This window comes from Electrona antarctica (genome assembly GCF_951216825.1).
Source record: "Electrona antarctica genome assembly, chromosome: 4".
Classification (NCBI taxonomy): Eukaryota; Metazoa; Chordata; class Actinopteri; order Myctophiformes; family Myctophidae; genus Electrona; species Electrona antarctica.
The window spans coordinates 20,830,428-20,853,145 of NC_136809.1; the positions used below are offsets into that span (position 1 = coordinate 20,830,428).

Sequence of the window (22,718 nt, forward strand, 5' to 3'; positions counted from 1 at the left end):
GGAACTGAAATTCATACATAGGACTATATGAGGAAGACATGTATTAAAAGCAACCAAACAACAAAGTAAAGGCATGGGTTTAAGAACAGCTGCCAGCAAAAGGGCGAGTTAAACTAAGTGAACATAACATTCTAGAGAATAAACAAACCAGAGCAGAGATATGGAGAACGAGCTGGATGAAGATGATGGGACCTTCACCAATATCTCTCTGGCAGACAATGCAGGTACATTCATTTCAGAAAATATGTGTCTGACACAACTGTTCTCTAAAATGTTATTATTCAAGAACATGGTACTGTATGTGGATATTGTACGTACCTGAGCTATGATGCACGGACTGGTTCTGACATGGTTACTTACGTACCACTAGTCACATCATGAGTTGTATTTGTATAAAGTCAGTTGGAGATGTATAACTAACTTGTTGACTGTAATTAACTTGTTGGAGAGAATAGGCATACTATCTGTATCTAGGGCCATTCACACTGAGCACAATAACTATAAAGATAACTATAATTATATTGTTACAACACATACACAGAAGTCATCATCTCATACACATACACAGAAGTCATCATACACATACACAGAAGTCATCATCTCATACACATATATATGCAGTGACCCTCTCCTCCAAGGGGAAAAGTGGGCCCAAACTATGTCAAGAGAATGTCCTGCACAAGTGCACAGAGTCACTGCCACAGGATGCCTCACTGAACGGGTCAACATATTTCATTTCATGGTGTGGGGATTTATATATGTAGGTATTTTCTATATGCAGGTACTAGGAGTGATCTATGCCTTTAGGTATACGGTATACGTTTAGGTATACAAAGCTTAAGTTGTGACAGTCAGATAGTTCAGCAAATGACTTGCACAAGAAATGCAAGTGAGCGGCCTATATGATATGGCACAGAACAGAAGCCTCAAACAACTACAAACTTGTAAAACAGGTGTGGTCGTTGTGTGGGCATTTCTATTGTATCAAGGCTGAAGAGGCTCCTTCAAAAGGTGTGTGGCTTTTATAAGCACACACACACACACACGCGCGCACGCACACACACACACACACACACACACACACACACACACACACACACACACACACACACACACACACACACACACACACACACACACACACACACACACACACACACACACACACACACACACACACACTTTACTTTACGATTCCTTTGTGATTGTGTACGCTACATGTGAATTGTTACAAGAAGAATAACTTTATTTTACCATCTATTGTGTTGGGGTGATGGTAGGTGTGGTGGGGGGTCCATTTAAATGAGGTAGGTCAGCAAAACATGCTGACTGTACAGTCTACAAGCTACTGTTGGGCATGCATTAACCACTTAACATTTAAGTGGTTAGTGGGTTTTTTTGTCTACAAGGACAGGGGCGCCTGGGTTAAAGTGCTTACTGTGCTTATGTTTAGGTACTGAGTGAGGGCCTTGTCCAGCGGGTGCATCTCTTGGATACAGGGTAGGTGGGCACTAGGGACATCTGGGCACCTCAATGTAAAATTGGCTATTTTGTCTGAAATGTTGAAAAATGTCATATTTGAAATGTAAAGTATTAATAGACCTGATATGAACATGCACTGTACATCATTATCAGACTTAATTTTATCCTTCAAATTATTGTTTATGCCCCAAAATGCCAATTTTACATTGAGGTGCGGCTGCCCATATATCCTGGCTGAGGTCTCTCGGTATCCATGAAAATACATTTGTTTAGTTCTGTCTCCCTCTGGCGGTACACCGTGGTAAATACAGTGTGGTCGGTCACTCACTCGTGTCGTGTGTTGTTGGATGATGATGATGTGGTGTCTGACTGTGTGTGAGTGAGGTTGTTTAGTGTAGTGTTGTCTCATCACCAGAAGCAAAACGGCAGTGTCTTGTTTAGGCTACAAGGTCACCCGAGCGAAAGCCAAACGGACCTTTCTTGTCTCACCGAAGGTAAACCTTAACATCGACATAAAGAGTCGTTATTCGCAGTGGACCAGACGATCCGCTGCTTTGCAAACCGACAATGGCGTTGATTGGTGACACAAGCTAACTGGCTAGCCTAGCAGCATGCTAGTACGTTACATCAGTGTTTATGTTTCAGCATTTCTGTTTAGCTACCGTTTCATTTCATGCTGTTCCGGTTAAATGGGTAAAATAACGGCTGACAATGCTTGTCTAATGGACTAGAGCTGGTGATTTGACTCTTAACATGTTATTCAGGGCCCAACGTACGTCTTGTGATATTTACACGTTTTCTCTCATTCTCGTCGTGCCTCGTATCTTCCATCATGTATCGTCAAACGCAGCGTTAAATAGCGGATTTTCTGTATTATTTCCCAATAACGTCAAGTGCACAGTTACGTATGATTTTATTTCCCACTAGCCGTGGATCAAGACTATCGTAGATCGAGTCTCTGTCTGACTTTTACTTTAGTATCAGAGATATGCATAGTCTTGATCCAAGGCTAATTTCCCACAGTTTTCACGGAAATGTTTCATATTGGAGAATTTCAAATAGCCCAGGCTGTGTAGCATTGCGGTAGCTAGCTACTGCTACAGTACCAGCTAATTGGATCTGTGTTGATATGTTTACGTAGCTCTGTTGGACGTGGGGCTCCGTCAGGGCTCCTCCATATCGGCCTGCCTGGGCGTGCCTCATTTATACTCCGTCCTACGACGGTGTCGCGTGTCAAAAAGAGCCGATCTTCAAAAGCGGTCATGAAAGCGGTCATTTGCCGAATTGATCTAGATTTTAATGCATTTCCTTTGTAGCGCTCCACCCATCTTGTGCTACCCTCTCTTTGCAATGATAGCGAATCAGTGTACATTACAAGACAGCAGTATGCTGCTATGCATGTACTTGCTGCTAGATAACAGTATTATTATACAGTCAGTCAGTCACTGATGGAAGTTTCCTCCCTCCCAACCTATCCCAGCAATATTCAACTGTTTCTCCTCTGTCATGTCTTCCAGAGGACAGTCGAACTGCAGCCCTGTATACCAAACAGGACACAGAGCTCTTCACCATGAACTGTGACATAGATGGTATGGACACTTTTGTGTATGGTTGTCTTGTGGTGTGAGGAAAAATTAAGTACAATGCATGAGAGAGAGCGAGAGATCTTGTAATTTGCAGTGTGCATGTTGTATCTACTTATGGACATGATGTAAAATGGAACTTGTGTGTATGCTTCAGGAGACATGGAGAACCAAGTGGAGGTGGAAGAGAAGACCAGGCTCATAAATCAGGTTCTGGAACTTCAGCACACGCTGGAAGGTATGCCTTTCTTTCTCTCTTCTTGCCCTCCCTACACTTCTGTCCTTGCCCTCTAAACATGCAGCATCCACTTAAAGGTTGTTGGACACATCTGTTATTATTTACTAGTCACTATGACACTCTTTCTTACTAACACCAACTCATATCTCAATCAATGCACATCCATCTCATACTGCTCTGCAAGATGTATTGAGCATTGAACTAAAATGTTGTAACATGTTCATCTCCTTGTATTGCCATCTTGGTACTTGATCTCCTTTTCTCCTCATTCATTCTTATGGCCCCTACACACTGTAGGAGTTTTAAAGTTGTCGGCGAGTCATCAGATCGTTATGTATTTCACACAGGAATATTAAAAAAAAAAATCGACTGTCATTATATCGTTGTGGCTTTTCACACTAAACGATTGGTCGCCGACTAGGCATCACACAATGCAAGAGTTCACCAAGATTTGATCCAGACCCGATATAGGCTACATCACACAGGACTCTCTCTCTCTCTCTCTCTCCGTGCATGCCACACACACAGGAATAGCCAGGCTACACAGGCCGAAATGTTTGTGATAGCAGGTAGCCTACGTGGGCTGCAGCGACTGTGAGATAGGACGTTAAATCTTGATTTTCATGAAATAACTCTCCGTCTCTCTCTGCACAAACACAGAGCGCACAAGGTCAAAGTTTCCTCCGATGCGCCGGTTTTATCAACATTATTCAAGTGAAATGAGTTGGTTTTATAGACTATTTAACAGCAACATTGGGCTAATATAGCTACCATGTACGACACAGGACAGGGATTTAACCAAGGAATAAAGGTTATATATATTATTATTATCTGATCATCTATCGATACAGTCGACACGACAGACAGTGTCAGTGAGCACATCTGTCCTGTGCTCTCATTGGCTGTAATACATACACTTATCGGGACGCGGTCGCAACCCATTTCATACTGTACGATGTCCAGTCGGCGACAGAGGCAAATATCAAACGTGCTTGATATTCAGAAACGGCCGGGAAGGCGTCGGCGAGCACTTTTATCGGCGCTATATCTTCTTGCAGAGCCTTTCACACACAGCAAGCAAAACCTTGGCGATCAAAGCCGAGTGCAAAAAATGGTCCCCGACAGCATAATCGGAGCAAATATCGTGCAGTGTGTACGAGCCTAGTCTATGGAATTCCACTGGAGGGAAGGAAGGAAATTAAGATAATGTCTTCATTTGGTGTTTTGATGATAGTGGTGAAGAGCACTGTGTTAACATATCGGACCAAAATATTGTAGATTTAAGTTTAATTGGGTTAAGATCTGGTGACTTACACCAGGCTTTTCTCGCACAAAACGTGTGCGTTTACCCTAAACGAGTGCGTTTAATTTAGGTCCAGTCCTAAAAACGCACGCGCGGGCCACGCGTTTAGGGTAAACGCACGAGAAAAGCCTGGTGTAGTTTGGCCGTGAAGGCCATAGCATAATGATTGACATCATGTATCATAAAACATTCACGTGAATCCGTGAACCCCTTGTTCCCTGTCTGGATGAGGCATTGTCATCTTGGAAGAGACCACTCTCATCAGGATAGGAATGTTTCATTATATTCAGAATAACATGGTATTGATTTGCAGTGACCCTCTCCTCCAAGGGGAAAAGTGGGCCCAAACTATGTCAAGAGAATGTCCTGCACAAGTGCACAGAGTCACTGCCACAGGATGCCTCACTGAACGGGTCAAGCATTCAGACCTGTGCTGATTAGGTTTATGTGCTGCAACTCTACTATTACTTGTATAACTGTAGTAGTCAACATAATGTCTAATTTACATTTTCAGTCACCGGACGAAGAGTTGCTCTTTGGTTTTTTCACATGAATACATAATGTGCAGTTGTGCACCTTTGCCATGGATTCTGACACTATTCACTGATGTCTTTCACATAGATAGGATTGAAAGGTTGAGTTCACGTTAGTCACTGTTCCTATTAAATCAAGAGCCCAGCAGGCTCCTTCCATCAGTGCCCCAATAACGAATCATCTTTCATAGTCTGATTCTTTTTCTCTTGCCATCTTGACCTAAAGTCATATCCAGGGGCTGTACTTGTACATGAATATACTGTATAATGCAGCCCTAATGGACAACTGCACGCAGCGCTCATTCTACACCAGAGCCTGTAGCTTTCAAACGGATTGTCGTGTATGGATCAGGATTATTTTCCGATTCTAGCACACGTGTGTGTCATTTAAGAGCACCCTTGCACGGAATGGAGCTAATATGATATGCAGAATATGATATGATATTCTAATCTATGATTACCAAAGGTTGGTGAAAATCCTGGCAGTCAATTGGATTGGAAAATGGATTTTTATTCTGTTTTGGAATAATCTTTGTTGACTTTCCCCATTTTATGTTGCAGACCTGTCGGCACGAGTGGATGCGGTCAAGGAGGAGAACCTTAAACTCAAATCAGAGAACCAGGTTCTCGGTCAATACATTGAAAACCTGATGTCTGCCTCCAGTGTGTTCCAGACTACCGACACCAAGAGCAAACGGAAGTAAGGAAGCCCTGGATAATCCTGTGTAGACAAACACCAGGGAAGAGTAAACCCACCACAGAGACACAGAGATGAAGTTGTTTCCTTAACAGACTTGGGTCTTTACTAAAGTCAAATGAGTCTAATCAAATTTACTTGAATCAAAAATGCAAACTAACAGTTAAAAAGGGAGAACTTTGATATTCAACTTGAAAGATGATATTCAACGTGAATTCTATTGATTCTATGAAAATCTGAAGAAGAAAACAAAACACTTGCCAATGCATTGTGTGTCGAGAACTCACTCTCTGCCAGCCTACGTAAAACATGTATTTCAAGTGCTCTGTTACGATCTTTACAGTTTACACAATAGAATACAGTGATAGGATTCATGTTCAATATCAACGATGTTCCCCATAAATCCTAATGACCTCACTATGTTAAGACATGGACATAACGGACTGATTTAACGACGGTATTGGCCAGCTCTGTTTTGTAGCAGCTTTCTCTCCTTCCTAGAGACTAAAGGTCATCCTTGGATCACTAGTACAACAGTGGAAGAAAAAAAACTAAATTTGTATACTGAACAACTGGCAAGACAAGTGGTCATGGGGTATTTGTACATAGGGTTCATTCTCACACTGTCAGATTTGGAGTAAATAGTATTTGCAAATACATTTTTCTTTTAACATGCACGCTGTCCATCCACGTTACATTTAAAATTCAGATGGAGAAACGTTGAGTTTGCTAAAGTTGCTACATTTTCTCTCAAATATGTAACTTGGCACAGCATAGTATTGTCCAATGTGGCAAAACTTTAATCCGTCACATAAGAAGGCGTAAACCTAAAATTCCTTCTAAACACTGATTTGTTTGTTTATTTATTTATATACTGTATTTCTATGTAAGCCGGATCTGCATTTTTGGTTGGATCTTGGATGTCCTAATGAATCTGATGCCATGATTTCATTTCTGTACTTCAAAACTTGTTTAATCTGGATTGAACTGGACTGTATTAATGATGAATCAAATATGAATCGCATGGTCATGTAATTCATTCATGTGTGAGTAACAGACGCCTTGAACACTGTTGTTCTTTTCTTTTTGTCTAATAAGTGTATGTCTTATGAAATATGGTTGAATCAAATAACTTGATAGCAGAATGGTTAAAGCGACTATACAGTTTCGTATGCACAGGGAATTGGTATCTGGTTTGTTTGATATTGCCACTACGGCATGCTTGGAAAGCGGAAGCACAGGGAAACTGAAGTGGTCAGAAATGTACATAGATTCACCTTTATTGCTGTTTTGTCATAAAACTAAATCCTTTGAAAATACGATATTTTATTTCAACAAAAACATTGGTGACCCGTTAAATTTACCTGTTTGTTGTCCCAAAAAGCGAGTCCTTGTTGGGCTCCAAACAAATGTTAGAATTTTAACTTTCTAATAAAATACTGTACAACCGTGACAAAGATGTGATGTCAAGGTTGAATTGAGAATAAGGTACTTCCTATCCTTGTAGTTGCAGGAGAAAGGACAGTGCAAATCATATTAAGTATTAGTGAGGCAACGGCAGAATAGACCGAATGAGACGTGGAGGAACTGAAGCGAAAGACAGTTAATGGAAGAGAAGACAAAGGAAAGGGGCAGGCCAGCTTTCCCCTCTTAACTGTAAAAGGAAGAAGGAAACCAGAGGCCTTGAGTGCTATTGATCCACTCACCCAGGCTGAAGAACACTGCCTGGAAGAATATTTGGGCATTACCAGGAACATCAAATGTGATGTGCTGATCCCATATTAGATATATGGTTGATCACAATTCTGCAAGTGTAAATGGGAGTGTGGAGCCTCAAAGGCCCACACTGCCTTGGTCTAATGCCTGATTCATACTTAGTTGTGCACCGGTAATAGCAAATGTACAATCTCACAATGCATGTGATGCATTGAGCTTGTACATCTGCTAATTCCAGTGCATGGTGCCCGTGCGCTACTGAGTAGAACTCTGGTTTAAGGAAATTGGAGGAACAAGGCAATGATATGGAATGTAATCTCAACATTGAACCTTCGGCTTGAATCGGGCAGATTTGTTCATTTGGACTTGAGAAAGTTGGAATTTATTAAATACTTGCATATCAAGAATGACTTATTTCTGGTGCTATTGTAAAAGTATGGAAACATAACATTTTCAGATGGGCACACTGCACACTTCATGAATCCTGTTATAATTATATTTGAACAGTTACAGTATATGCTTATATTTATTCAGTTTCCCTTTGGCATGCTATGCCCTCCCTACAGAACACACCTCCCTAGAAGGCCTGTGTGTAGATGCCATGTAAATGTTAACTCAATTGCCTTCTAATGTTTGTTTTAATAAAGATAAAATATAATTTATTTCTCTGGGGATTTTATTGCTTACTTAATCTACCGTTATGTGTGTAATAGTTACTTGATGCTATATGAAAATGCTATTACAAAAAAGGTACAGGTGGTATAATTTTCATGTGGTGTTTTATAAACTTTAGAGGAATCATACTTTGCATTCTTATTTCTTAGTGTTGGAAAGTAACTTATTAGTTAATAGGCCTATTCCTTTTTTCCAGTAACAATAAAGTAACTAGTTTCACATTTTGAGTAATATTACATTGACATTTTTCCCAAAACTAACTAGTTATTTTCATATGCTTTATATTGTGGGCTTGAGTGTTTATTTATAATGGTAGACTGGGTTGGGATGGAGTTTCTTACGTGTGAAGTATCGGATGCGGAAGGGCTGGCCTTAAACTGTCCGGAACGCAGAACAAACTGGGTAGTTTGAGAGTCGAGTCAGACTGAGAGACGAACTAAACATGGAGGAGACACCGGCACCACACCGTGTGATGTTCACTACCTGGAAGTTGGAAGTATGGGTATGAATTATGAATTCATACACAGTAAAAGTTTTAGTGTTCATTTCATTTTAGAGTAACTTTTCCAACTGCTTACAGTATATCTTGAAACCAAGGAAGTAAAAACCACACTTTTTGTATTAAATATTGTTTTACTTCCAAGAGCATGTGTACAATTACTGTCAATTAGCAAACATATGTAAACAGGAAAATCTGCCATCACTCGGCAAGAACATGACTTACAAAAGCTTGAGACAGTAATAGAAAATAAATTTGCATAAACCTGTTTTCTCATGTAAGCATTCCAGAATGAATATTTCAGGTAGTCCAGATATTTTGGAACAGCACTGTCTGCCAACTGAAAGGATTCATGACTGATTTCATGGTTGCAGCAGAGGCCAACACCGTATACATCTATCTACCGTATTCTAGTTCTGTTGTTCAAATGATTGACCATTCACTGTTCAGTGTTGGATATGCACTGCAGGCTTCTGTTTTATATCATAAAACAAGTTAAAAGTACAGCATTTCAAAACAGGCCTAGGCTCAAACAATGCAATTCAGTGGCAAAACAAAGACCCAAAGATGGAAAACGGATTAAGAAATGTCATTTTCTGAAGAAAAACGAATGCATTTCATAAAATAAAAGTACAGCAAGAACCGGACAAGACTGGTCCAGTTTAATGTTTTAAATAAAATCAACTTGACTCCTTCAAAGTTATTCAGAGCTAAACTGAGGAACTGAGCCAGAGTGCTGGAGATGTAATGAGAATGATGGCACTCTGTCACATCTTCTGTGGTCCTGCCCAAAAGTACATTTTGGTTGATCACCTACCACTGTACGATCTTCCGTAGGCCAGAGGCCTCTTGTGCGTGCTGGGTAGGAGTTGGACAGTCCTGGTTCATGCTGATTTTCCCCCAGTGAACATATACCTGTAGTTCTGTCAACTGGGGACTGTAGCAGCATATGAGAAATTGCCTTATTAATCAGGTCGAGAAATATGCTCAGAATGGGAGAATTAAGACTTTGTATTGTGGTCAGCAATAGGAGGTAAGAATAAACTCAATCCAGATGTTTGGTAATCTGTTACCTGATTGTGTGATTTATTTGGATGTACAGTGTGCTGTATCTACTGCTAGTAGATATGTTTCCTTCTATATTATTAGAATTTTTTATTCATCTTTTATTTATGCTTATACAATATTGTGTACTTCATAATGGTTATTGTACGGCTTTGTATTGAAAACAATAAACAGTTGGTCATAAAAAAGAAAGACCTAAAGACACCCAAAATTGGCATTGTCAATATTTTTTAATTCTCAAACTGGCAGAAAACGAACAATAGTTTTAAAACATGAATAAATAGTATAATCAGTGCTGATCCTTTTGATCTTCAGTTTTCTATAATTTAGTAAAAAAACAAAACAAAAGAAAAAACTGACACTCCCCCGACTCCCTTTACAAGTGAATTTAAATCAGCATGATTTTCTTGAAGAGGTAACATTTTGACCATAGGACAAGGTCACATCTCAAAAGCAATTTGCCTCAGCTCGAGGCTTAAAACTAATTTAACTGAGAAGGAAAAAAAAGCAAAAAACAAAGTTAACTACTACCTGCATCCTCAGATATGCTTCACCATAAAGAGTGGCTGCAGAAAACCAAAGAATGTCACTCGTGAGATAGCGCCTGTGTGCTCTGTAATGAGCGGTATTATACAACTAGTTTACAGAGGCACAGAGGCTGTCCGCGGTCTCGGCTCTCTCAGAGCAGTCAGATCGTACGATCATAAAAAGCCAACAGTAAAAACTCCAATGAACTATGTTCAGAAAGGAAGACTGGAAAGCTTAAATGGGGCTTAAGGGAGAAAGATGGAGGGCACAGGCTAATGAGTGTGTGTGTGTGTGTGTGTGTGTGTGTGTGTGTGTGTGTGTGTGTGTGTGCGCGCGCTTTGGAGGATAGATGAAATGGATGGAAGCTAAAGAAGCAATATTTCCAAAAAGGCAGTTATTGGGGGCCATTCATTCAATGGCTGTGGATGAGGGAATGGAAAACTGGAGGGAGGGGAGATGACGCACTGTCACTCAGAGGAAACATGGAGACCTTAGAATAGTGTAGCTGAGGGACAGAGGATGAGAGGAGGTGGATGCCATGGAGAAGAGAGATGCAGCAGATATGGTATTGTAGTTGGTGGATGGTTGCAGACTACCGGTTGGCTGGAGGAAACGCATGCTGTTCAGCGCGGAGGAGGTAAGGCTCGGCAGCCCTTCCACCTCAGTCATCAGGGCATGCTGGAAGGAGAGAGGAAGAGAAAGGTGGAAAGAGCGTGGTTCGCATCCTCAGTCTTTCCGTACCCTCCTCTTTCTCACGGCCTGTTTGTGGCTGTCTCCGATGGCATCGCTGCTGTCCTTTGGCTGGATGACACAGCAAGACAGACAAAGAGAGAGAGTAAAGAGATGTAGTGTTATCCCACGTGATGTGTTTTGCAAACCAAACTGTATTCCTGCAAACCTCATTTGTCTACTGAATAAATCTGTGCAAACATTGTTAATTGGGAATATAAGCCTGAGAATTTAAATGTATGTGATTAATTGAATGGTTACTTTAGGAATATGCGTGCAAACTCTGAAGCATTTTATTGCTGGTCCATAAGATGTAGGCCATACAGGAATTTGTTCTGTATGTTCAAACATAAATAACAATTAGGCTTATTTAGCATTTTGTGATTCAGCCTGGTTCTGGTGTGTTAGTGTGAGTGAGACTTAAAGCTGGGCGAGAAAACGATCTCAACAGCGAATTGTGATATTATTAACGTCTATAACGATGATAAACGTTTGTTTCATAAGCTTTTAGATTTATCCATATCAAGGCCAAAGTTGTTGACAAAAGGTTACACAACGTCCATTATATGGAAATGGTGTGGATGTCCCAAAAGTGGCACAGCACCCACTCTGCAAACATGCTTTCACTTCTTGCGTTGGTCAGTGAAAGCAAGTCGTAAAACAGGAAAATGTTTTCTAATTGATTGACAGTAGCCTGGTAAACAAATGCACTCTCGGCGTTAAAATAATACTGAGAATTCTATAGAATGTAGATTGGGGTCCCCAGAGATGTCTGCAGTGCAGAGATGAACATAGTATCAACTGAGGGTCTGTGGCCTGATGCTTATGAAACTGGGCATTCTTGTCTTGAAATTAATACATTTGAAAATCACTAGGGAAGCACCGAATAGGAAATTCTTGGCCGAAACAGAATAACGAACATAGGAAACAGTTGGCCGAAAACCGAATAGCCGAATATGATTATATTATATATAAATTATTATTTTATACGTTTTTGTACCAATGCTGTCATGGCCATAACTTTGTTGTAGAGCTACAGTACATGATAATGGCAAAATAAATTATTACATTTTGATCACGTCGTCATCATAACAAAACAGTAGATTACAAATACCGCCGAATATGCTTTTTTTGCCACTATTCGGCTGAATAGTTTCGCTGGCCGAATATTCGGTGCAACCCTAAGAATCACTGTGTGATCAAATAGCAGGGGTTCCTACAGTATACAGTGTGTATAGGAAGGACCCCCAGCCATTTGTTCATACATTCAGTCAGTATAGGGCCATCACTTAGAAGGATGAACACTGACCTTATCTTCTGATGTTCTCTCATGGGGTTTGCTCTCTTCCCCTTCCTCCTCCTCCTCATCTTCCTCCTCATCTCCCTCCTCCACCACCTCCTCCTCCTCCTCCTCCTCGTCGTCGTCGTCCTCCTCCTCCTCATTGTCTTCTTCACCTTCATCTCCCTCTAGATCATCCCCACCCTCCTCTGTGATGTTCTCCGCCTCCTGTTCTTTCTCCTTTGCTTCTACAAGAGGGTGATAGAAAGAGAGGGGATCGGAAGGGAGGGCATAATGTGCATGGCTCTTTCATAACGTCCATTCTGAAATCACTCAACTTTACCATAACTCCCATTTGTAGGAGCTACTACTCATCTTATTAGTATTACGCTTCTGACAGAAGTTAAACAACACTGTTGACACAGAGAGAGTATACTGTAGATTACCTTGCTGGCAAAAAAAATATTATTTGCCGATATGGTACCAAATAATCGAACAAACTCAATACCAACGAGAGTTGACATGCATGTACTTTGTGTGTGTGTGTGTGTGTGTGTGTGGTGCTATTTGTCTAACCTGCTGCATTCTCTGTAACTGGGACATCAGCCACTTTTTCTTCCTCCTCTACCCCTTCCTCCTCTTCCTCCTCTTCTTCATCCTCCTCTACAGGTGCTTGAGGGAGATCTACCCTCTTGTACTCATATTCATCGTCGGATTTCTGTGAAGGAGAGCAAGAGGACATTTAGATGAATGGCAGGTAGCAGGCGGCATGTGGTGGACCAGACAGAACCTTCCCGTGGACGTTAACATCTACCCCGCCATATTATTTGAAATCATTTAAAAGTCAGACTGACAGACAGGCCCGCATAGAGTACCGAAGTCCTGACGTCAATCACTCATCCCCTGGGTTGTGGAAGTAATTTCTCTATGGAGAATTTAACATAGGGTCATCGTAGAATCGTCTGGTATAATAATTGTGGTCCAAAAATAAACAAACTGTCTCTGCGATAGTCAGGGAGGTGGCTCTGTATGGTTTATGATGGTCAGTCACTCTATTTAATAGTATGTTTCTGGCAAAGATTTTACTAATTCAGTAGAAGTAACATTAGTGTTTTCTCGCCGTCAGTTGATTGACTTGATTCTTAATATCCATATGAGTGAAACCGCCGGGATCATTATTTTATTTTTATAACACAGTTCTTATTTGACACCATATTAAAAAAAGTCTATAGGAATTCAGAATGGGTGATAAAATGCGACCCGGGTAGGATGTGTATATTACATCAGACTTCGGTGCTCTATTGGTAGGATATGGACAGCAATGGCTTTACATTGATGAAACCGGGTAGGGTGTAATGTTTTCACTGTCAACTTTCTTCTTTAGACCTTTCAATGAAAATCCTCTCCCACATTAAAAAAACAAACCAAAACCATGTTTTAATGACTAAGTTACAACAATATATATTGTTCCTCTCTGTTCTAAGAAGAGACCTTGAAACATGACCTCTTAAAATGAGTATGCCTGTGTCCAGATAATGTGTTATTTTAAAAAGGATGGGCCTACAAAAAATAATTACACAAGCATTCCTTTTTGTACTGGTAAAATTGTGTTTTGCGCTTCCATCAGTAGTTATAACGCACACATCTTTATGTATTCACTTATATAGAAATATTGTTATTATTGTATATAAAGTGCTGTCCATCCAATGGCTTAGAACATTTTTTTCCAAAGCCAAACTTACTTGCGGACCTGCATTTAGATTGAGTCTTAATAATCCAATACAAAGCTAAATGTAAAAATTACTCAGTCTCCTCAATGTCCTTGGTTTGTGTACCTTTGGCCAGCAGAAGAGTACAAGCAGTCCTATAGGCAGACCCACTGTCAGTATGTAAATCACCCAGAGCCATGGTCTCTCCTCAGCAGCCATCATCAGCTGGGCAAACACCCCCGGCTGGTGGGAGGGAGGGACAAAGAGAGACAAAGAGTCAGCATGAACCATTTCTTCACTTTCTCTTCTGCTATATTGATCAAGTGTCTGTCTGTATACTTGTTAAAGGGTATGTAAAAGTCCATGTATCCAAAGTTTATAAGTTAGTGGGTTTAGTCAACTAGTCAACTAGTCCCTATATAATTAGTTGTGTATACATGGAATTCATGGCCACGCCCCCTACTTCCACTCATTAATAATGCAACAACCCGTTTGAGCACAGGTAGAGAGCATATTATGTGTTTGGGGATGTTGAAAGTAATGTTATTTCATCAGCTTGACACCCAAGCCAGCCCAGCTGCCATACAGTGTTTTATATCTTTGAGGTTTGAGGCTAAGCTAGGCTAACAACACATAACTACACTACACAGATGCACATCATTATCTAACTGCTATTCATTTACTGAGGAGAGAACATGTTTGCCTGATCACTTAAAGCTAAATTAATAATAGTCAAAAATAAAGACGTCAGACTACAGCCTGACCCACAGCAGGTTAATTACTACACCTCAAACTTAGCTGGAAATTAGTACATTTTATCTACAACATCTGAACCCTGCAGTGTCAGCACAATGCCTTACCAATTCATCCACAGAAACACAGTTGGTTTTGTGCTAATATACAAATGCAACAGCTTTATGTATTTGAAGCATGATTTGAAGGCAAGTGTTGAACCGAAATGGAATGTCCCACGGGCCCTGATGCGAGATTGACAGCCCAGCCCAGCCCAGCCCAGCACAACCCCCACCTTCCCCCCCCGCGCACGGCGAACGCAGAACAGGACCGTACAAGGTTTAGTGTAGTGTAAACAAGGTTTAGTGTAGTGTATGTGAGGTTGTGTGCATTCTCATAGAGTACCTCGTTGGCACTGGCTACCAGCTTCTTCAGCCCCCAGCTATCAGAGGCCCAGCGGTCAGCCACCTCCTTGTGCGACGTGACGATGAAGTTGTCAAAGTAGATGTCGGAGGTCATGGACCACAGTTCCAGGCCGACAGCATTGAATGGCACCATCTTGAACGGTGTTAGGTCCTCAAAGAAGTCTGGGTTGTCAATCTTACGGGGGCTCCAAACTCCCTGGGTGGTGGAGGGAATTCATGTTTTTATCAATAATAAAAGTTCCTTACAAACCAGGAGCATTTAATTCATGTGACTAATTTGCATCAATTTAAGAGATAAAAGCAGCATAGAAGAGAAAGCTCTACCAGCTCTACATGGTTAATGATACAGCTCTGTGTGGCAAGGATTATACGTTTAATTTGGTAGAATATTACTAGTAATCAGAAGTTCTCCGTTACCTGATAGTTGGGGTTGTCCACCAGTGTGGCCTTCCACTTGCCCTTATACTTGGGGTTGTTGACCATGGGTGGCTTCCACTCTCCACAGCCCGGGGCAGTCTCACAGGCTGGATTAGGAATTTGAGGGGCCTCCCATTCTCCATCCATTTCCTCGTCCCTACGGGCAGAGTGAGAAATAAAGAAGAGAGCAGTGAGGTCGGATAATTGAGATGGATGGGTAACACAGTGTTTCAATTTGACATTTATTTTCCATCCCTACCAGTCATCGGGTTTATCGGCACTAGGGTCAGAGACAAATTCTGCTTCGTCATCCAGCCAGCCCTCTGGCTTCAAAGCATCAGGGTCGTCCATTTTTGCTGGCTCCTCCTCATCCCTGGAACACAGCTACAGTTAGCTACAGTACAAGAACTATAACATGTGAACACTGTAAAGATAATATGCAAAGTATACGTTGAATCTCTAGATATACACATAAACACAAGCTGTCACAAAACGGTCACAGCAGCCTATTCTCTTTATACAAGTTACCCCGGCCCCCGGTATAACATTATGGATAAGAAAGTCTGAATGAAATTAATGAAATCCGAATGAAATTAAAAAGTAAAATGCTTGGTTTTGAACAGAGTTCATTCCAGTCAAAATACATTCTGGGAGATCCGCTTACCAGTCCTCGGGTTTGATTGACTCTGGGTCAGGAACCTTTGCTCTCTCATCCCAGTCGTCTGGCTTTGAGTCATTGGGGTCATCTATCTCTTTGGTTGGGTTAACGGGAGGCACAACGTCATGTAGCAGGCTGCCGCGGCTCACACTGGACTGGTCAATGAACATCTCATAACTGTTGTCTGGGTTCAGGACTGAACGGAATTAGAGAAACACACACGCAGCAATTTAGATGTGCACAGGTTCACGTTAAGAGAATGGACAGGTTGAAAGGAGACATTGTTCATTATAGATACATGCTCATCTGAACAGTAAACACACACTTTACTGCTCATTTGCGCTTCATTTTTCATTTGGTGGAGAAATCTGGGTTGCAAGATAACCCTTTAGACCACTTACCCAGAGTGTAAAGGTGGGTCTTCTTGTCTGTGTAGAACTTCTTGAGATCGACGTCAGCCCTCTTGGCATGCTTTTCCTCCTGATCTTTGTTCTGAGGGTTCTGATGGCGGAAGATGAAATGTAGCTTGTAGTCCTCCCCACACTTATCAGGTCCAAACATGATGGTGTAGGGCGTACGGTCGTTGAACTGCTCCTATGGTTCCACACAACCAAAATGTAGATATTAATTCAAGTATTTATCTGGCACAAGTACAGAAGAACCTTGTATTTCTTGTAGCTACATGGATCTGCATGATGTCAACACTGCTATGGTTACAGTATATATTCATCATAAATAGTCTAAACTCTAGCTGTAGTTATAGAACTCCAGCTAAATCAACACAGTAAAACTCTCTGCAGTTTGAGATCTCCAAATAGAATTAATGGCTTTCTGATTGAGAGGGAATCTACATTCAAACAGTAAATTATATTATTTTTTGAACGATATATTCATAATAATAAAGTTTAATAAAGTTTTAGGTTTATTTATTGATGTATATTTTAACCACCTAAACCCTGGCAAAAATGTAGAGTGTCATCTTATCAAAGTACAGTATGGCTTAGTCTTATACTAGAGATGCATAAATGCATACATTATTTTTCTTGTGACTATGAAGCCAAGGATGCTTAAAGTAAATGTATTGCACAGAAGGCGATCTGCCAATTGGATTTGAAGTCAATGGAATGGGTCTTTAAATCATGTATATAAACAGCCTGCTGTGGTCCTCATATAATGTATACAAACCAGATCCACGCTGCCAGAGTCAGAGAGGAGTTTGATGTATGCTCCACCACAGTCGATGCCATCCTGGAAATTCACTTCATATCTAGGACACAAACATACTTTTTGGTCTGTTCATCAGATGAGTTACAGTACATAGATTACAGAAATTATGGATTTAATATGAAAAGCATGTGAATCCAAAGGGTGCCCTGGCTGATGGATAACGTAGTATGACAGTGTGAACTCACTGTACAACCAAGGAGTCATCTTCGAAGACAAAGGTTTTGTCCAGCAGGGCGGCGATGGCATGGTGTTTTGCCCGGGATTTGAGCACCAGGCCTTGGTCTCCAGGAACCTTGTTCTCTTTCAGCTGCTCCACGGCCCACTTGCCTGCAGACCACCAGAGGGGTGAGGGAAGACAGTCAGCAGACAACCAGAGGGTTGAGGGAAGGCAGTCAGCAGACCACCAGAGGGGTGAGGGAAGACAGTCAGCAGACCACCAGAGGGTTGAGGGAAGACAGTCAGCAGATCAGCACATGTCACAATTATACATTTAAGTTGACGATTAATTACCACATAAATAATTGCGTTTAACAATTTAATTGTGTGTTTCTTTTTGCATTGAACATTACAATTTGTATTTCTCTTTGCCTTTTGATTCATAATCACAAATTGCACAGGGCAGATATGACAAATAACTTAAACATACAAAGATATTACTGACACATTTAATAATTGTTTCTTTCCAAAAAATTTACAAAATAATAGTTGATCTACAAGCTTACAACATGTGCTATTTCTGCTATCTTTGAAAAATGTATGAACATTTCTCAACATGGAAACAACAAAAATAAAAAAGCCAATGGCTCGATTGTGATGAGAAGAAACCTTTTCACTTTTCACGTATTACTGTACAAGCATTGTACATGGTTCCACATTAAAGGGGGTAGGTAGACAAAAAAGGAACAAACCGTCATATTTGGCAATATCATCATCAGCATCCTCCTTCACCGTCTTTGACACCTGCCACCTGTGGAGATCAACAAAAGGTAGCGTCCAATTAAATAATTCTGACATTCTATTACAAAGATTATTTTGTCAAGTTTATCCAGTGCAATCACCCAAAGCTACACGAGACAGGAATGCATGGAATGTTACACTGTTACACTTACGTCTTTTTTTTTTTAATGTTTTTTTGTGGTTTTCGCCTTTATTTTATATTTTTTTATGGAGGGACAGTAGGCTGACAGGAAATGGGGAGAGAGATGGGGGGAAGACATGCAGTAAAGGCCGTTGGGATCGGGAGTCGAACCTGCGGCACACTGCCAGACTGGATTTCCAGCTCAGTGGTCCAGGTGCCTGGACCACTGAGCCATGGCCCAGGCCTTTCACTGTCTTTTGAGCGTAAATTAAGCCTGACATACCTGTCCAATGATCCGTCATCAAAGGTCTCAGCAAAGTGGACCTCTCCAGTGGGAACTGGGGTCTTGTATGTTACCTGTGGAGAGGCAAAGTTAATGGCAAAGAATTAAGAAACTTAAAAGCTGAGCGGTTTCAATTAAAGGCGATTATATTATGTATACAGTTTAGTATGCTAGACCAGTGCTGTGTTTTCATTTTCTTGATAGTCAGTGTACCATATCACATTACGTTTGAAATATTTTCTTTCACACCAGAATGTATGATCATTACACAGATCTCTCAGACTCCCTCCCCAGTCAGTTAGTTTGAATGAATGTAGAATTTTGTGCAGGATGTAATTTGTATGGGACTTAATTAAACTGATTAAACATTTTTTTAATATTTAATTTAAAAAATAAAAAAAACCTCTCTCTCAGAATTATGCCAGTGTGTCAGTGATCACCCTCCCCTGTGCCTAAGGTTGCCTACCGCTGTTCTAGAGAATTCTAATACCAACCTATGTGGATGCATAACATTGCTGACCTGGAAAGAGATGTTGGTGTCGGCCGCTTCTTTGCCCGCCTCTTCGTCTTTGTTCTCTCCATCCTCGCTTTCTAGCGTAAAGGAGTCTTCCTCCTCCTCATCTTCCTCTTCCTCCTCTACCAATGCATCCTCCTCCATCATGGTCATGATGTCCTCCTCCAGGTCCACATGGGTGTCCAGGTCTAAGCTCTCAGCCTGGGACTGCTGTTCCTGTTCCTGGCCTGCCACTGCTGTCACAGCCAGGGAGGAGAGGAGCAGCAAGCACCACGTCCAGCCCCCAACCACCTTCATCTGGAACCGGGGGAGGAAAGAGACATGACAACAGGAGTGAGGGGGTGGGGGTGTAATTGTGATACAAGGAAATGAGGAATAGGAGTGGGGGTGGTGGTGACAGGAATCTGAGAGGAGGCGGGACTGGTGCCGTTGTGATGATGATCAGGAGGGAGCGGGAAGTGAGGAGGAAGGGAGAGGGACAGAAAGAGGACAGACCCAGCATATAAATAGGAAAAGGGAGCAAGTGTACACAGGAAGTGAGGTTATGTGAGAAAAGGGTTCAGAGATTTTATTTGTCATGTGCAGTGAAATCAACTTCTGACAGAATGACTACCGGTTGCCTCTCCAAAAGATGGGTCAAATGCGGAGAACAAATTTCACTGCGGTAACGTGTGTGACTAATCATATGACTTTGACTTTGTATCTTCAGCTTATCTGATGATTTGTGTGTGAATGTTTTAGTAAATGAATGCATTAAAAACATAAGCTCAGTAGGCTAAACTGATTAAATAATTAACAATAAATGTGAAAATAGCTTGTCTACAAGCTCACAATGTATCGTGTTTTTGACTGTTATTATAATCATTCATTAATCATAATTGAGGCAAAAGTTTGAAATAATTGTGATATTGATTTATCATATCGCTCAGCCCAATACCAATATTCAGCTATCTGTCTTTGTACCTTTAACTACCACAGCTGTCACACCATGTCACAAAGAAGAAACCAGGAATACAGACAGGAAAGCATCAAGTTTATTAGTTGATCATGATGATCCTCTTATTGATAATAATCCCCTCACAGGATTATCAGAATAGAACTGTGTGTGTGTGTGTGTGTGTGTGTGTGTGTGTGTGTGTGTGTGTGTGTGGTACTGTATTGGGTCAAATAGAATGTGGATCAAAAGGATGAACATGAGTGGTGGTGTTACTGTACTACTTATCAGTGGCTGCCTGCCTGTGTGCTTCACTGCTTGGGGATCAATAGCAATGATTATTGGGGCTGCGTTTTTTCCCCAATGGCAATTATAGAGTTGGTTATAAGCTTCTTAGCTTTGAGGATATCTTGACAGTGAGAAAATGCAAGTACAACATTCTAAAACGATTAGTTTGTATAGATGGGTAATTTGCTTGACAAGACAATCTGCACAGGAAATAATTACCGGTATCATGACATTATTGATAGACTATCAACTTCTCTATCCGAATGTCTGCCTGTGTTCCTGCCGCCACCGCCGAGCTACAGTACACTTTCAACATACAGCCATAGCAACGCGTTTAACACTGCAGCAAACAGCAATGGTCTTAATCAAGTATAACCATAGTATCCTATTCTGTGTGCCAGTCCCAATATTTTAAACACCACATAGAATCGCCAGTTGTTAATTCGACGGCAATAAAGGCCATGGTGGTACATTATTGGCCAAACTCTTACTGGCCCAGAGAAGCGGACACCTGCTCCGCTGGCCTGATGGATGGTTGCATTGCATGGCGCGCACACAGATAGCACTTATTAGCTAGCCATCGTTAGCAACTTAGCGAATAGCGATTAGAAACACTAGGATGGCATAATGACGTGACTGACAAGTGGAAGTGTGTGGTGTGTATCCTGCAGTTTCCTCAATAGGTTATAGGTCGGACGTTACAGTAGTACACACTCTACCCTTTCGAAAGTACCCTTTCGGCAGAAATTACGCGTTTTGAGTTGGAGATTTGCAACATAACTTGCTGTTCAAGGGCCCCAAGACCGAATCGCAAACGCTAGCTTGCCCCTTCTTTGTTACATCACTGACGAATCCTTATAGTATCTTATTCCAATCCATGCTGAAATAAATAACGGGCTTTAGCTAAATAGGGGGACACAAACTTAATTAACATAATTAAACGGGCCTCAAACGAGAACATTTAATGAACCAAGACCAAGTCCATTAAGCAAAAATAACGTGTTAAATATCTGAAAAGCGAATAACCATGCAGAAAACAAATATGAACAGCCAGCTACACACACTTAACTAGCTAGCTTAACACTGCTAATGTGTGATGTTGTGTTATGACACGATAATGAACGATGGAGAATGAATGAATGAAATTAATGAATGAAATGCATGCATGCACACAAACCTCGAGTGTTGCGTTACTGTGGGGAGATCAATGCGATATTGATGTGTGATCCTCCGCCTTGCAAAATATATATTCCAGGGCTTTTTCGGCGTTGATACTGTCCCACTTTTGAGTCGCGGGGTACCGAGGCGAGGCCTGATGAATAAATATAACAGCCCCCCCAACGGCCGTGGATGACAGCTAGTGGACAACTGAACTGACTGCTTGTGGCGGTTGTTGCCAGTGTTGGCAACCCGGGTCTGTGAAAACAAGCCCAACGTACAGTAAAAAATAAAATAAATCTTGGGACAACATCAGATGGTGGTCAGTGGATATAATTTGGGGATACTTGCAGGGTTCCCCAATAGGCGGCCCGCGGAGCGCCCCCTTGTGGCCCCTGGAAGAATGGGGGGGGGGGGGGGGGGTCCCAGATATAAATGGCATTAAATGGGGGTCAGTAGCCTATGCATGTCAAACTGGGCATCCTTTTTAGATGGGGTCTTAAGACCTCGACCTCGCACGTGCGGACTCGGCCCCCAGGCCCTTGAGGAAATTTAATTGGGGCACCCTGCCTTATAGGCTTGACATGAACACGACTGGACAACATTTAGGTTAGGCTACAACCTCAAATAAAGCCCTAAAAAAATTAAGCCCAGGTCGCTTATAAAAAGCAGACATGGCAACACTATGGGGGCAAGCGGTTGACTGAACCGCGCACGCGCATAGAGAAAAGAGTCACTGCGTCGTACGAGGGTGCCGCGCGCTAAAAAATAGCAGATAAACAAGCCCACAACACGTGGCGTTCAAGACGCGCTGTGAGCTTGTAGATCTCACATTTTGCTACTTCCCTGAGTACCCACCACCACCCTTCAAAATAAGAGCTATGTCTTGTTACGTTCAATAACTTACAAGTGGTTGAAGTCTACATAGCAATGTTATACTTCAGATAAAGATGAGAATACATTTTTAC

General features: G+C 41.4%; 3 protein-coding genes across 6 annotated transcripts in view; 1 reads left to right on the forward strand and 2 right to left on the reverse strand.

Annotated features, from left to right (window-relative positions):
• Window positions 1-22,718, reverse strand: part of LOC306921222 (ATP-dependent RNA helicase SUPV3L1, mitochondrial-like) — a gene marked incomplete at both ends in the record, with an annotated part of 427,184 nt that overhangs the window by 149,802 nt on the left and 254,664 nt on the right. The window lies entirely within an intron of this gene.
• On the forward strand, window positions 16-8,214 carry scoca (short coiled-coil protein a). 4 transcript variants are annotated; one of them, XR_013789755.1, is made up of 5 exons: window positions 16-224; window positions 3,000-3,071; window positions 3,223-3,303; window positions 5,701-7,229; window positions 7,319-8,214. XR_013789755.1 is itself a non-coding variant. In XM_079498565.1 (4 exons), exons 1-4 carry the CDS (start codon window positions 161-163, stop codon window positions 5,841-5,843), a joined length of 360 nt encoding a protein of 119 aa, XP_079354691.1. In that variant the 5' UTR covers window positions 16-160; the 3' UTR covers window positions 5,844-8,214. The 4 variants fall into 4 exon arrangements, 3 of the variants coding, with proteins under 3 accessions (XP_079354691.1, XP_079354692.1, XP_079354693.1); XM_079498565.1 differs by having other exon boundaries at window positions 5,701-8,214; XM_079498566.1 differs by lacking the exon at window positions 16-224 and adding an exon at window positions 1,779-1,976 and having other exon boundaries at window positions 5,701-8,214.
• Window positions 10,003-21,998, reverse strand: clgn (calmegin). The gene is made up of 15 exons (XM_079498552.1): window positions 21,770-21,998; window positions 19,377-19,667; window positions 18,857-18,930; window positions 18,404-18,462; window positions 17,681-17,822; window positions 17,454-17,535; window positions 16,670-16,862; window positions 16,275-16,464; window positions 15,870-15,983; window positions 15,611-15,767; window positions 15,174-15,389; window positions 14,163-14,279; window positions 12,904-13,045; window positions 12,358-12,575; window positions 10,003-11,120 (listed from the first exon to the last, which is right to left on the reverse strand). The coding sequence occupies exons 2-15, from the start codon at window positions 19,665-19,667 to the stop codon at window positions 11,046-11,048; spliced, it is 2,070 nt and encodes a 689-aa protein (XP_079354678.1). The 5' UTR covers window positions 21,770-21,998; the 3' UTR covers window positions 10,003-11,045.

What these genes read in the sequence shown, in the direction of transcription:
- scoca (XM_079498565.1), top strand. Translation starts at nt 161, where the DNA reads ATGGAGAACGAGCTGGATGAAGATGATGGGACCTTCACCAATATCTCT. An exon ending in CTCTCTGGCAGACAATGCAG is followed by an intron (nt 225 to 2,999) that starts GTACATTCATTT and finishes CATGTCTTCCAG; the next exon opens with AGGACAGTCGAACTGCAGCC. An exon ending in ACTTCAGCACACGCTGGAAG is followed by an intron (nt 3,304 to 5,700) that starts GTATGCCTTTCT and finishes TTTATGTTGCAG; the next exon opens with ACCTGTCGGCACGAGTGGAT.
- clgn (XM_079498552.1), bottom strand. Translation starts at nt 19,667, where the DNA reads ATGAAGGTGGTTGGGGGCTGGACGTGGTGCTTGCTGCTCCTCTCCTCC. An exon ending in TGGTAGCCAGTGCCAACGAG is followed by an intron (nt 14,280 to 15,173) that starts GTACTCTATGAG and finishes CCCTCCCACCAG; the next exon opens with CCGGGGGTGTTTGCCCAGCT. An exon ending in TACTCTTCTGCTGGCCAAAG is followed by an intron (nt 13,046 to 14,162) that starts GTACACAAACCA and finishes TCTCCTTCACAG; the next exon opens with AAATCCGACGATGAATATGA.